This window comes from Lichenostomus cassidix, chromosome 1Aa, assembly GCF_008360975.1.
Source record: "Lichenostomus cassidix isolate B80296 chromosome 1Aa, HeHo_3.0, whole genome shotgun sequence".
In the NCBI taxonomy this organism is placed as follows: Eukaryota; Metazoa; Chordata; class Aves; order Passeriformes; family Meliphagidae; genus Lichenostomus; species Lichenostomus cassidix.
In genome coordinates, this window is record NC_139480.1 from 10,323,991 (window position 1) to 10,339,696 (window position 15,706).

The following is a 15,706-nucleotide window of genomic DNA, read 5'->3' on the forward strand; positions in this document are numbered from 1 at the left end:
GCACTCCTCCATAACCCATCAGTGGTACTCAATCAGAGAGAGTCCAGTTCCCAGAGCAGGCAAAATGACATGAGAAGAAACAGCTGCCCAAATCCAGAGACCAACAAACTCAGTAGCTGTTTGCATGATGCCGTTAAAATTACTTGTCACATCTATTCCCTAGAGGTCCCACCATCTAATAGCACTTGCTGCTGTGGAATGACTGCTCTGTGTGTTTCCTGCAGCACGGCTGTGGCAATTTCGTGCGCGTGATCCAGTCGTACAATCGCACCCACCTGTACGTCTGCGGCAGCGGCGCCTTCAGCCCCGTCTGTGTCTATGTCAACAGGGGACGCAGGTCTGAGGTAACTCACTTTTGTTTTATCCACTCATTTGGTGGGGCAGCCTACTGATGCGATGCAAAAGCTCAAAATTTGGAAAATGTGAAAATCAGCGGTGCCAATAGGTTCCTTCACCGGTGTGAAATAGCAAAAGAGGAAATGTCCGTAGTTTTCTGAGCTGTTACCAGCTAGAGGCAAAGCCGTGGTTAAAAGTCATGTCTCAAATATGATGGTTGTCCAAAATTCCACAGTCATAACAAATGCTGGGCTATATTTGATACTACCTTTTTTTTTGGCATTGTCTGGTGAATTCATTCCTACCATTTGGTGGAAAAATGACCAAGAAATACTTGAAAGGAAGTGGCCAGTTAGAGGAAAAGTAAAATACAAAGTCCACTTTTTATAACTTCTGTGTGTTACTGGTTCCTGGGAGAAGCTCTTAATTTGGCTAAGTGCTCAGGTATGTGAATGTTAGCTGGATTTCAGCTTAACACCCTCTAGATGCAATCCCAGTACATCTACTGCACAAGTTGTGTCCCACTAGGTGGTGCCCGGATGAAGTTGGTAAGTTTCTCTTCACTGCAAGATCTTACTTTCCTAGATAGGTCTCCAGTTTTTCTATATTCAGTTTCACTGTGTGTATATTCAGTACAAGTACCAGATGTTTCAGAAGTATAATGGTCCAAGTTTCCTGATTTAAAAGTGAAATGTTTGTTTACGTGCAAATGTAATAGGTAATAAATTAAGCAACCAGAAGGCAAAAGAAAGGCACTTAACCAGGAGGCAGCACCTCAGCAGCTTTTGGGTCAGATTCATGTCTGCAGGCACAGGGGCGTGCTGTATATTTTTTCAGAACAATGTGGAAGCAGATGTGTTGGGAAGGAAGATCAGAGCGTGCTGCCTGGAGCTTTGCCATGCGAGGGCAGCCTTAAAAGCTGGGCTGGCTTCTCAGGAAGACACTGGGAAATTCATCACTAATTTAATTGGGAGTGGGATGGGAGTTCTGGCCAAGACCCAAGATTACTGCACAGGTTGCCAGGGAGGTGATCAGTCAATGTTTCTCCAGGTCAGTTTGCATGGGATGATCTCAATGAATTTTGGTAGATCCCTACCTGGCTCCAGCTTCCTTAACAGAGCGCACAGTCGGAATTGCTGCACCTTCAGTCCTAATATATTATATAAAAGTACAGGTTGTAGGCCTGGATTTAAAAGCACAAGCAAGCAGAACTAAGTAAATCCATCCTTCTGGTTAAAAAATTCTGCATTAACTTATTTTGATGTATTTTGAAACAAGGGTCACCTTTCCTCAGCGTTACTTTATTTCTTGAAAAATCATTTAAAACATGAACAGTGATCTCATTTGTCTTTAATTAATGTAATACTCCTTTATCATCTTAAGCACTGGTATCACAGCCCAGAGGAGTTTGAATCTCATTACTTTAGAGTTTTTGTAAATGAGATTGGGACAGAGGGGAGGGCAGGAAATGACATCTCCAGATGATGCAAGATGTTAAATTTCTTAAATGAAAAGTAAAGATACATGACTTGGAAAAGCAGAACTGGCTTCACTTAGCCTGTCTGTATAGCTGCATGCCTATGATCAATTGATTAAATAAACTGCTGTTTCAGACGTCTGGAGTCTCTGAGACACTTGACTGTAGGCACTTCATGCTCAAAGCCATTACTGTACAGGCCAACAATAGCATAACAGTTTAAACCCAAGCATTTCCTTCTGATCTCATTGCATATATCTGTGCATGACTAATTGATAGAGCAGAATGAAGAACTGTAATGCTGATGGGACTAGTGAAAACTCATTTTTTCCTCTGCTTTTATCATTTCACCTCCAATTTGGTACAGTTTCAATGCACAAAAGGTTGTTTTTGCACGTGCAAAATGAATATTTTACAAAGCACATCTGTTTTTCTCTAGAAATGACAGAGCCTGACAGAATCATATCCAACAGTCATAAGAACTGGGCCTGTTTTGCTCTTCTGTCTCCAGAATTCCATATAATCTCACAAAAAATGGGGGTTTCATTGACAAGGCAAAATGTTGTTCTTTTCCCTGAAACAGAGGTTGGAAAACACTTAATATTCTTCTTTGGCACACTTGATACTTTAGTCTTTGGTAATTACTTTCTTAGTCACCCAAATATATTCTAATGTCAAAGTAAATGCAAACAGAAGGAAATGCAATCCCTATATGAAATAATTATAGACTAAATAGCAGTTTAATATATATGAAAATCAAGTGTAATCCTGGAGTTAGTTTAATAGAAGAGTAATGGGCATTTTGAATTGGTAAATAGTGGTTTAATAGAGTAAATACGGATTAGAATCAAGCTGCATATAATCTAGAAGTAAAACAACAAAGAAACCACCCAAGATCACATTAGAAACTTCATACTTATGTTTTAACATTGTTTAGAGAGCTTATTACTGAAACAATAGATAAGATCTCTGTGATTAAATTAGGCAAAACAGAAGAGGGGAAAAGGAGAGGGGATAATGATATGAAAACTTCCTGCTGCAGCTGTGCATTTGAGCTTGGTGTAGTCTCCAATTTGCTGCTCAGGGGCTTGTGTGGCATCCCCACTCCCCCGTGATTTGCATTAGCTGTTAAGGGGAATATGAGGAGTTGCTGTCCTTTGTCAAATAATTCATTATTGGCATCAGCATCACAGAAGCCTTTCTTTGGAATTTTTGCCAGCTATGTTTTTCTTTTGAAATGTTTTAAGTTTGGTTGTTTGTTGTTGGTTTTTTCCTTGCAATTGTGTCTTTTGGCTTTTTATTAAAGATTAGAAGTTTGTTGTAGGAGCCTAAGAACAAGTTGTTTGGTATATAGTGGTGTTTGAGTCAATGTGTGTTGGATCAATGTATCTGCCATTACTGACTGCAGTTTTTAAGGACTGGGCTTGGCCTGGGTCATTTCTTGCTCAGCACACTGTGCTACTGTTGCTGGGAACCAAGAAATGAAGAGTTGCACCAAAATGGACAACTTTTCTAAAGATATTCAGATTGTTTGTATTTTAAGCTGTAGTCCAGATTGCTTCTACTTTGCTAAATGTATTTCCTGTTCTTAAATCACATAAAATATAAACAAATCCCCCTACCATGATTTCTTAAAGAAAAAACAAACAAAAAAAAACAAAACAGAAAAAACCAAGAGGTTTCAGGCAATGGTAAGAGGTATTGATAAATCATCTATCATTGTGGACTTGGAGCTCTACACGTAATCCAAGAGATGGTATTGAAGAAAATAGATATGATGTCGGGGATTTTTGTAGATCTGGTAACTCAGTAAAGACCAAATTATTTATACTCTAATGACTGTTGTCATAAGAGATATTTATTTTAAATGTACTATTGTTCTAGTAGCTTTATTATAATGTCCTAGACAGGTATAAGTACAACCATAAATTCAGCAAATAAATGATAAATAACTTCAAAAACACAGAGGCAATCTCCACAGATGTTATTGCAGAGATCAGTCAACCTATCCTAACTGAGACAGAGGGAATTTTTTTTGATACAGTGTCTTGAATTTGTAACAAGAGTCCTGAAAATAAATGGGTTGTCTAACAGGGTGATTGAATTCTGAATAGAGAAGTTAAAACAACTGATAGTACAGTAGAAGTGCCCAATAGTGCACTGTTAATAGAGCATTGCTAATTCTGGGAACAGCCAGGCATAAAAATCGGCTTAGATCTAATGGTCTCTGACACGAGAAGTGACACAGAAATCTACTTTACAGGAACAAATCTTCAAGATTGACTCCAAGTGTGAATCAGGAAAGGGACGCTGTTCCTTCAACCCTAATGTGAACACCGTGTCTGTTATGATCAGTAAGTAAAGATCCTCCAAGTTGCTGAGGTCTAAACCCATGTGGTCATGTGCAGGGGGGATGGAGGGAATGCCTGAAGGGAGCTGGACACAGAATTCAGCCTCCCAGGAGCAGTGCCTTTTGTCCGGCTGGTGGGCACAAGGGTGGATCAATCCATGTTTCACGGCTGATATGAAGCTTAAGGTGGGTGGACAAACAAAATGCAGAAATAAGTTATTGAAAGGGACAGAGAGACACAGAAAACAAAAAGTTCTCCCTTTTCCAATGTGCACATTTTTTCCCAGGATTAGTTTCAACTTTACATTACCCTGTCTAGCATTTGTGTTTGAATGGTTTCTGACCTTGTTCATCCTAGACAGCACTTGTGTCTCATTTAATTATCTGTAATATCTCAGAGTGGCCAGGGAAAGAAAGCCTGAAGACTTCAGATGCTTTGAATTTCATTTTTATTGTCATCACTGCTGTAGAGCCCAACAGCTCTACATTCTCTGAATGAAGGCTCTTCATTCTTCTGTTGGCTTTATACCCAACCAGTTTTTCAATTTTCTTCCGTCTGAAAGGCCACAAAGTGAAACAATAAAATATTTTTGCAATGCTTGTTGCACACCTACAAGGAAACTCAAAGGGGGCATACACTTTGTGCAGCCTAAGTCATCTGTAAAAGATACTTTTTTTTTTTCAACCAGGAAGAGCTGGAAATATATACTCAGTGTAACCTGACCTTTCACATTTGCAGTGTGTTCACACACTTCTAGTGCCAAAGCCATTTTTTCAACATGTGCCTACCCCTTACTGTATTTTTGGCTATGAAGGGAACAGCAGTTGCACTTATTTTTGAGCTTTTCTTAGTAAATAAAACTTACTGCACACAGATACTGCATATTTCACCCAAGGTTTACAAGGGAAAAATGTGCAGTGCTTCTCCCATTCAGCTTCCTTTGAAATCAATTACATCAGATACATATTGTGCCAGGTATTTTCTTTAAAGTCTTAAGGATCTTAAGGGAAGTGTCATACCGTCTGTCCTACACGGCCTGTTCAAAATATAAGTATAAATTGCCTTTCTCTTTTTTGTTTTTTTTATTCCTAATCGCAAATATATTTTGTACAAAGGACAAGTATATTTATTCACAGACATATGAATTGAACACCTTTAGAGAACAGGTAAATGCTGCCTAGACATCTCTCTGAACCTTGGCTGCACTTACACCCTTATCTCAACAGTGATCTAGGGACAGTGTTTACAGACACTCACTGGGTAAAGAAAATGTTTGTTCAAAGTCAGTGATAGATGAGTCCACTGCTACTCATTGCCATTGTGGTATTAGTAAGCAAATCAATTTAAAAAAATTAAAGTTTCCTTTCCTTATTCCTTGTGGATTTTATATAGCAACATTAAAGAACATTGTTTCTGAATTATTCTTTGTACAGTAAGCTGATTTTTTTCTACAATAGATCTATGGCAGCTTTGATAATTTTAATAGACTTCTCATTGTATTCCTTGATCTCTCAGTTAAGTGACTAAAGAGACCTTCCCTAATGTTTGACTTGCGTTTCATGACATAGTTCATCTACAAAGTTTAAATTACTCCACAAAGGTCAAAATCCTTTTAAAAAAAGTCCCACAGATTGGGTTTTATACTTTCTCTCTTCTTCTGCAAAGTCCAGCCACTTCAAAAACGTTAAACTCTAATGAATTTAGCCTCAGCATCCACGCCAGAAACATGAACATTTTGTAAGTCACAGCTTGTGTTGTAATGAGGGGACTGAGCCAATGTACTGGACTCTCCTTTGAGCTTTCTGCAAGAGGAATTCCCTCCTGTTGCTTCAGAAGATAGGAAATACTGCCAGACCAACTAACTCTTCCACAATAAAAGAACCATTCTTAAATATAGGTGCAATTTCTTGGCCATTTTGGGCATCACCAGCCTAGAATACAACAGGAAAGCTGATTCATCCTCCAGAGGAAAGTGGTGCTATAAAAATAAATTTGACCTTTGTACAGTTTGCCATTGTACAGAGACACATTTGCATCAAAGCAAGAAAAAATGTGCTTTGAAGCAGCTTGGCATAACTAGTGTGCAGGATGCAAGTCTCTCTCCCCACCAAGACTCTGAGATATTTAAAAAAGCAGACATACCTCATCAATTCAGTAACTCCCCCCAGTAACAAAGTGGAGTAGTGTGAACCCACTATGCTATGCAGACCAAATACTGTATGGAATTTAAGGATTTTACCAGAAGGAAATGGAACTGACGGATATCATCTGATGCATGATTAGCAAACAGACACCAGGAATGCTTAAGACATAAGTAATAGTGTTGGTATGTAATAGGATTAAAATTGCATGGTATAGTACTGTTGCTGAAGTGTGTACATATGTGCATATGCACAGGACTGTACATAGCATTTAGTGAGAATCATAAGCCTGATCTCTTCCAGCCAATTTGTTTCAAAATAAGAATAAAGTTCTGATGGATTGCAGCAAGGAGGCAAATACACAACGTCACTTATAAATTTGTGCAGATCTGACATCATTCTGTCAATACCTGCTCAGGAAGTAAATGCTTCAGCAACATGCAGCAAATGCACTGTTTAAATCCCCTGTGTACAATTCTTGTCATCACAGGGAGAGGTGAGAGCAGCAGAGCGGCTGCTGGATGTCCTGCCAGGGCTCAGTTCAGGCTCCAGTTAGCAGCAGAAAAGCAAAATCTCCAGTTTTCATTTTCTCATGGGCTTCTCAACAGTCTTCCATGCTGATTATGAACACACACACACACACACACACACACACACACAGAGCATGAAAATAGCCTCAAGTATTTCTGAGCCAGTGACTCTTGCCAGCTTGACCACACTCTCTGGGTAGTCCAGGAATACAGACAAAAACATCAATCAAAGGACCCAGCTGTACTGGAATGTTTTCAGCCACCACTCCCACTCCGAGAGTTAGAGTTTATTTTAGCTACTGTTTTCTACTCTGGGGTTTCATTGTCATTAGTCAGTGGAAATTGCTTGGTTATTCACAGAGTAGAAAATGATAGTATATGTAATTGTAATTATATATACATATGTTTATGCACACATGCAGACTCACACAAACACAGATAGACATCCTAAGTGATGCACTGAGTTTTCAGCCCTGCACAGGAAGCTCATAGTTCTGTTAATGCAGGAGTTGCATGTCTCATTCTGCTCAAGCATAATGACCCTACACTTAGAATCAAGTACACAAAAGGGGCAACTGTTGCTCCACATTACTCTGAGTAAAGTTCAATAATACAATTTTCTGGCCTCTGCAATACTGGAGTCAGCTTGAGGCTGCCTGGGGCAGCTGTAACAATGCTGCAATGTAAAAATTTGCACTGATCCACTGACTGCAATAGACTTTGTGCCAGTTTACAGCAGCAGTAAATTCAACCCAGTCACTTTGTCTACTTCCATAACAAAAAAAAGTTATTTGAAGTGTGTATGTAAGATATGGAATGTGATGCTTTTTGATAACACTAACCTGATTCTCCAGTGGTCCTTAGCAGTGGAAAATGAGCAACTAAACTTCATATCAAGAAGGATTCCCCACATATGCAGCTGTGCTGTGGCATTTAATGGTACAGTTCCCTAGAGCCTCTAAGAAAAATCTGATGAGTATCTTGCATTCTAGATTGAGTCTTTTTAAATCAGAGGAAACCTCATTCCCATGACCCACTACTTATCTGTACAGACTCCTTTGTAGATAAAGAGCTGACAAATTTTAAATAAACTTTTGTTTTCCTGAAAGCCATAACAATTCTTCCTCCATTTCAATTCTTTTCAGATGAAGAGCTTTTCTCAGGAATGTATATTGATTTCATGGGGACAGATGCTGCCATTTTTCGGAGTCTGACCAGGAGGAATGCTGTGAGGACTGACCAGCACAACTCCAAGTGGCTGAGTGGTGAGATGCCTTTAATTTACCAGAGCTTTTAATGGGTGTCACAGAGATTCTGCTTTCCTTTGCTTATAACAAAGAGCTTATCTTTTAAAGGGCTTTTCTCTGAATTTAGTTTATGAAGTTGAACCGTGGAGAAATATGTGTAAATACAAACTGTAGACAATGTACAGATGTAGAGGGTTCACTGCATGAACCAACCCCTCAGGCCATCCCACCTGAGGGCATTTTTTGCACTAAGGCTGAACCAAACTGTTTGAGGGCAAGTATATGAAAACCTTTCCAGTGGCGAGAGGTCAGACAGTCTGACTTCTAGGAAAGCACCTTCACCTCTAATGAATCAGATATTTCCTTATACTAATGTTTGGTTCTAAGCTACCATCTTCAGTTAATTCAGGATGATCCATCTCTGTGCAGAACACTCTCCACCACTTCCATTCAAAATGTGTGCAGAAGACAGTCCCACTATCAGAGAAGTCAGTGAGGATTATTGCCATTTATTTCAGTGGTGATGAAGTGGTTATTTAAACACAGCAGAAAAACTAATTTTCAATGGAAGCACTTAACTCTTTGCTTCTTTGACATCACTGTGAAAAGTTTTCCTGTCTTTACTGGTAAGAAGGCTCCTTCCAATTAAACCAATTTGAATTAAAGTGGTGGTCAACCCTCTGAGCAGACGTAGATGTGAAAGATTATAGATCAGCTAACATAGCAGTTATGATTTTAAAAAGCCTTCAGGTATGTTGAAGTAAAGTTACCGTGGTTTTGTCTCAACGTTTTTTATGGTGACTTATTACTCCTATCTGCCTGTGACTACGATGAAATTACTGGATTTCAGTCACAATAAATTCATTTCACAATGAAAGGGAAACTATGTCTGCTTTCTAAATTTTTCTTCTGTTTGTTTTACATTCTTACACTTATCTGTACACCCTGCCATGTGCATCCTAAAGTGAATTAATGAAAAAGAAAATTAAAAAACCACCTAAATTCTGGAAAATCTTCCCATTACCTTTCTTTAGAAGAGGTATTTGAAAGTACAATTTATTCCCATGTTCTTTTAGAGCCAGAGTCATGACACTTGTTATATTCAAAATTTATACTGCATTCCAAACAAACAAAGAATTTTGCATGATCATTGAAAAGACAAAACCTTCGTGCAGGGAGAGGATCCACTTCTTCCTTCAGTCAAAGGAGATCTTCTGAGGGTTTCCACACTGTCTGTTACATACTTGCTGTTAAGGTTTTAAATTATTTTGCTCTGTCCCTAGCTCTCCTTTGCTGTGTTTTGCAAATATATTTGGTTATGTTTACCAACCTCTGATATGAAGTCAAATCCTGCTCAAGCATTTGCGTACCCCGTTTTCCTTTTCTGAGTTACAGAAATTTTTTTCCTCTCTTATTTCTGAACATTATTTGTTTGATTTCTAAGCTTTTCCAGCTTACTTTTATGTTTCATCTCAATGTGACGTTCCTTGGTTGCCCCTGATAGCAGCACTGATCCTTGCCTCTTCTTCCTCGAAGTCTTTTAGGCTCTGCAGGAATCTAATACCACTGCTTCTGGGTCTCTCCTCCAAACCTTTGCTGTAAAATAAAATGTGAGGATGCAAAAATATATGGCTGCCAGCAAAGAGCCATTTACCTGCTGATGTTTGGTACATACAGCACTTCCTTGAAGCAGTCAGTAAATGTCAGATCATTTGTTGCTTATATTGATACATCTTTGGTTTCATCCTTTTGGTAAACATTTTCATTTCAGAGCCTATTTTTGTGGATGCTCATGTTATCCCAGATGGCACTGACCCCAATGATGCCAAAATCTACTTCTTCTTCAAAGAAAGACTCACAGACAACAGCGGCAGCACAAAGCAAATTCATTCAATGATTGCAAGAATATGCCCAGTAAGAACTATTTTGTTTGCCAGGTTGTTGGGATAAGCTACTAGTGTGACATAATAACCTGAAAGATTGAATGTTTGAAAAGCCTTTGATTTATATTTGACATAAAATTTCCTGTTTCTGCATCACCATTCATAATTAAGAAGAGCTGTTACTGAACTGGCAGCCAGGGTCTGAACATGTTGTGTATGTATCTGATTGTACCTGTAAGGATATGGAAAGGTAGAGGTTCAGGGATTTGTGTATTTCTCTGACTGAGTCAGAATAGTTAGCAGTGTTGAATTTTCAAACTTGCTGTCCTTGGCACAAATTAGACACATTATTTTCTTAATAAAAATGAACTATAAGACAGTGAAGTCTTTCACACCCACATCCCCACACACACTCAAAATATTTGAAGCACATTAGAAATATCAAGCTTTTAAACTGGTTGATTTAACTTTCAAATGCTGTCTTCATTTTTATGATATCTGTTCTTTCTGAATTCTTGTATTGATGCATGTGTGAGCCTAACTTTAAAAATGTGCACAGGAAATTTAAATTCAGGAGTTATGGCTATTCCTGGGCAATAAGTGAGTTTTTTTTCCACAGCACTCCTCATTGTCTCTGTTTCATTTTTTTTTTTGTATCTCTAATCAACTGTAGATGAAATATGATTAAAGCAGCTATTAATATCTCTGGTGAAATCAATTTTTTTTAATGAGAGAAAAATTATAAATGTACAGTTACTGCTAGCCTATTCATTTCTTCTTCTGGAAAGCTTCAGGAAGTTTGCTGTGAGTGTTTACATATTCCCAGTCTTTAATTTGGGTCTTCTTTAGAATTTGATTCTTTGTGATGTTGTGCCTGGGTGTGAGGGCACGTTTGTCCTCCTCTATGATGAGGCACATGATCTCTTTTATAATCTCTGTTCTCTATATTTTCGTAAGGGTGCCTAAAGGCCTTTTTGGGTATTTTGCAAGAAGACATTTTACACAATTACAGCTGTCTTTGGGTTTTTTACTGTTATAATGAAGGCCAGATGATTTTTGAAAGGCCTAAGCCTGTTTAGACTTAGACTGAAGTCAGCGGCAGAATCCCAAGGCCAATGAAAATAAATCTGAGCCAATCATATTTGTATACTTGTGTACATACCATCATATTCATGTATCAACACCTTTGAGACTGGCCAAATATATTAGCCCCTGAAAAGACTCCTTATAAGTCACCCAAAAAGTTGGATTACCATCTCCAACAGCACCAGTGAATACGCACAGCACTTGATCGAAATCACATTCCAATAGCTTCTACATTTTGGTTTTTCTCTTTCCTTGGGTGACATCATGCTATGCAGTTTTGAAGACACTGCTCCTAGCTGAAGCATTTACCAGCACACTTATTCAGGATCTGTCACCTTGGTGCTGCATCTCCTTTGGCAGTTATAGTTTCCACCTTGCACCACAGAAAATTGGAAAGATCCTTGAGCAAACTGTGACCAAGCTATCTCTGGACCAAGCTAGCAGGACTTGCAACAGTACAAAATGAGCTTGACCCACAGTAGCCATTATTTCTGAATATTGTTTAGAGTATCCACCCCATGGGCCAGCATGGCTTACTAGGTCAGGTGCAGCTATGCAGCTTTCAGGACTAGAAGGAACATCCCCCTATAGAGCCATGAGACCTTTTAGAGATATCATGGACTTTATCCTGGGTGTCAGTGAGTGATACAAGCTCCACAGTCACTTCCAGTCACACCAGTATATGGTATGATTGGAATATACTAGCATATGGCTGATGCACAAAATCTACTGCCCAGCCCTCCACCCCTGCTAGCCCAGCAGAGAAAGGTCCTCTCAGGAAACTAGTTCTTGGTTTTTTTTCTTCATATGGAGCATTTAGATGAGGGGATTTGTTTTAGGTGTATCTATTTTTAATATTACATTTACCAGATAATTATCTAGATGATGAATTAATTTGAGAAAAATGTGGGAAAGCCTAGTAAAATATTATGAGTGGTTTATTTCTTCTTTTCTGAAAACAATATTCCTTTCCAGAATGACACAGGTGGTCAGCGCAGTCTCGTGAACAAGTGGACAACGTTCTTGAAAGCAAGACTTGTGTGCTCAGTAATGGATGAAGATGGAACAGAAACGTACTTTGATGAATTAGGTATCAGAAAAACATTCCTTAAAATTTTTATCTAAATGGTACACCTTGTGCATATTTAATTACTGATTTTCATACACTTTCTTAGTCAAGTTGTTAACGGTGAAATCTTAGTGCTAGAAATCCATGACAAAGTTCCCCTTTCAGTTTTGTGACAGGAAATGGAAAAAAAACTTCATAAGTCTCTCTGGGTAATTATCATTACCTTTGAAATAAAGGTAAATAATCTTTGCTCATGTAAAACCATGATAGATATAAAGAATTAATATTTGGAAGGGAACATCTAAGTGAATGTCTTACTATTTTGCTACTGGCTTATATTACAATAGTGGGTTTTTAACATCTCTTTGAAACTGTTTCTTATAGCAATGTGTAACACACAGCTTTTCCACAATGCGTTTTTCCTACCTTTTGATCACAGAGTAGAGTCCTCAATTTGGTAGTTCAAGATATTACCAATAAATCCTGTTACTGGCACCATCAATAGTACTATGAATAAATATAATTTCTCAGGAATCATTCAGTCACATAAAATTTCATTTCAACATGTGAAACACTGTAAATATTCAATGCGTAATTTATACAGCAATCACAAGTGGTTTCCTTTCATTTAGGAATTAATAGATGCATATCTTGATAGCTACGTGCCAAAGAACATTATCAGAAAGTTTCAAATTCTATATTTTCCATAGCTGAGATGTGCAAAATCATAGTTCTAAATTCAGGTATTGGATGATTTAGTGTGTGCTTTACTATAAATATAAATAATGTAGCAGCTAATGTGCCCTGCACTGGGTCTGCATCTGGTTCTGATCTTCTCTGCATTGTATCCTCTCTCTCTTTTCTCAATTGATATTCCTGATTCTCATCATAGCAAATGGGGTTTGGAGTCTTTTTGAGTTTATGTATTTACAACTATTTGGTGTACTTGCTTTAGTTCAAGGTTTCGGTGGAACCTAATGGGCCTAGGAGTAGATCCTAGCTTGCTCTAGCTTGCAATGTGCAAGGTGCTTGGTGGATGGATTTCCTGAAGCTCACAGTGCCTCAGCACGGCCACAGCAGTTCATCTTTCAGAAATGTGATTTACCAACCCCCTCCTCTTCAACAAAGCACTAGGATGACTGCTTTTAGTTTCTTGTATGACAAAATGTAGGACCATGGTGAATAGGAGACAATGCTCTCAGCATGGGCTCCCAGCACAATGCCCTAGCAAAGAGGAAGAATACAATCACAGCTGGAAATTCAGAAAACTAGGAGAGAGCAAACACATGCTTCTGTGTTCATGTATAATGCAGGAGAGTGTAACACTTCCAGTTCTGCATGGTGAAGTCTTTTGCTTTTGACATATTGAAAAGAATATTTAAAAAATTCAGTGGGTTAAATGAAAGAGCCACATAAATTAATGGGAAGCGAAAGAACATACTCTGATAAAAAGCTCAAACAGTTCAGTCTTTTTTTGTGTTGTAAATTAAGTTTAAGAGGTAGCATGATTATAGTTATTAAAAACATTTGTAAGGAGAAACTGTCAGAGATTAAAGTAGTTTTCACTGAAGTGTAAAAAAAATCAACAGATCAGAGCTGGTAAGTGGGCAAATTTGTCTCAGTGAGTAGGTGCAGTTTTGCACAGTGCAGTCAATAAATCCCTACGCAACAGGAGGAGGGAGGTTTACATGTCTCAGAGTCTTTACTGCAAAGCTGCCTGACATTCATATAGTGTTGAAAATGCGCTGGTGAGGGTGCATTCTCGACAATAAAACACGTAATTTCCCTGTTGTAGATTACATCCATGTATGGGAACTCTTTGTCCCTAACTTACTGCAACTTTAATGTTTTTCTACTGCTAAACAACCTGCTGAAACAAGATACAGCTGAGAGAAATGTGTGACATGGATCTTGGATGTATTTGAAAATCTTTGCATTCTGTCTCCATAAGGCTAAAGGGCATGGAGTTAATTTCCAAATTTGTTTCTGAATGTTCAAATGCTAGATTTATGCAGATATAGTCTGTCCATGTGGTAAGTCTCCTTTTTCCCATTCAAGTCTGACATAAAACTGCTGCTGACTTTAGGAGGAATAAAGTTATAAATTAAACTGGAAAATAAAGTTTTATTATTATTGAAAATGCTTTTCTTCCTCTTTCTTACAGAGGATGTGTTTCTTCTAGAGACAGATAACCCCAGAACAACACTCGTGTATGGAATTTTTACAACATCAAGGTAAACACAGAGATTTGAAAAAAATTACCTGACCTGTCCTATTTTCTATACAAAAACTGAAACTGATGTTTTGTGGATGAGGCTGTGCTGTGCAATTTTATACATCTGCTGCAGCTGTGGTTTGCATGCAGGAGTGTCAATGTCATTGCTGTTGGTATCCACACTAGAGCTGTGCTTCTTGGAGCAAACTGCTTCCTGACATTGTCAGCTGGCACTGGGAAAACATTTCCGTGGAGGGCCACTTGTCACTGCTCAGCAGCAGAAAGCTAAATGACTTCAGCACAGTGAGCTCATGTGGCATCTGAGAGCACTTAACACCTCCTGAGGAACATCCAGCACCCTGAAGGATCAAACCAGGAATTCTTACATGAATTCATACAAATCATTTCCAGTCTGTCCGCTGGCTGGTGATCACAGAGATGGCAAATAACCCATATGGGCTTCAGCTGGCTACAGAAGGACAAGCTTACGTGGCATTTGATCACCTCCTTGTAGCTCCCTGTTACCAGTCAGTTGTATTCACTTACTGTCTGGTTTAGAAGCATTTGGAAAGCATTCACTGAGTTCCCCAGGCTGGTGGAAGCACTAGATTTGGCTTACTATGCTGAAACTCACCCCAAAGATAGGCTATCAGGTGGACCAACAGAGTCTTCCACTTCAACCTTTATTTTGTCTCTTGCCTTCACCACATAGTGCTAGTACAGAGTAAAAATAGGTACTGCTCACTGATTTCTGAAATGCTACCCTTTATTACTTAGCTGTTACTTCTTACCTTCAAAGAAGTCTTCTGCTTTTTTTTTTTCCAATTAATTTATTTTAACAAATTAGAAATTTATGTAACTTATTATTAATAATTCCTTTAGTGGAAATTTGTGGCAAAAAAAGTCCTTTCAGAATTTTTTTCTCCAGTAGACTTTTTTCATAGGGATCCAGGGATGTGCTTGTGTGCATTTACACATTGTGTGCAAATGTGTAAATAAGACAGTAGAATATGACTCTATGATATTTAATTGCGAAAAAAAAGCATCACATAACTTGTAAACTTATGATGCTGTCTACAATTCCTACTTCACAAAAAAAGAGAAGAGGTGAGCTTTTATTTAGCAGTAAAACCACACTTGTCATTAGGTTGAGGGTGCAACATGACTGAACTGGAAACACTTCTACCTAATTCTCCTGGTATTTCTGCTGTGCAAATGAGGTTTGAATCACAGGACCATATAAGGTGATAAAAAAGAGAAAATGGCACTTTTTCTTGGCTCTCAAGCCATTTTCTCTCTATGTTGAAGTTTTTACAAATATATGTTCCTGTTATTGTGAACCACATGGTCTATGCTTGCTTTATTTTTGTT

General features: G+C 38.4%; 1 protein-coding gene across 3 annotated transcripts in view; it reads left to right on the forward strand.

Annotated features, from left to right (window-relative positions):
* The window catches only part of SEMA3C (semaphorin 3C), a 115,634-nt gene that overhangs the window by 68,749 nt on the left and 31,179 nt on the right, over positions 1-15,706 (forward strand). For all 3 annotated transcript variants that reach the window (XM_085083608.1, XM_085083590.1, XM_085083598.1), the window contains 6 exons: positions 225-344; positions 4,077-4,167; positions 7,981-8,100; positions 9,854-9,996; positions 12,027-12,141; positions 14,285-14,354. In XM_085083608.1, coding sequence (XP_084939734.1) covers positions 225-344; positions 4,077-4,167; positions 7,981-8,100; positions 9,854-9,996; positions 12,027-12,141; positions 14,285-14,354 — 659 coding nt within the window. The remainder of the gene's footprint in view (positions 1-224; positions 345-4,076; positions 4,168-7,980; positions 8,101-9,853; positions 9,997-12,026; positions 12,142-14,284; positions 14,355-15,706) is intronic.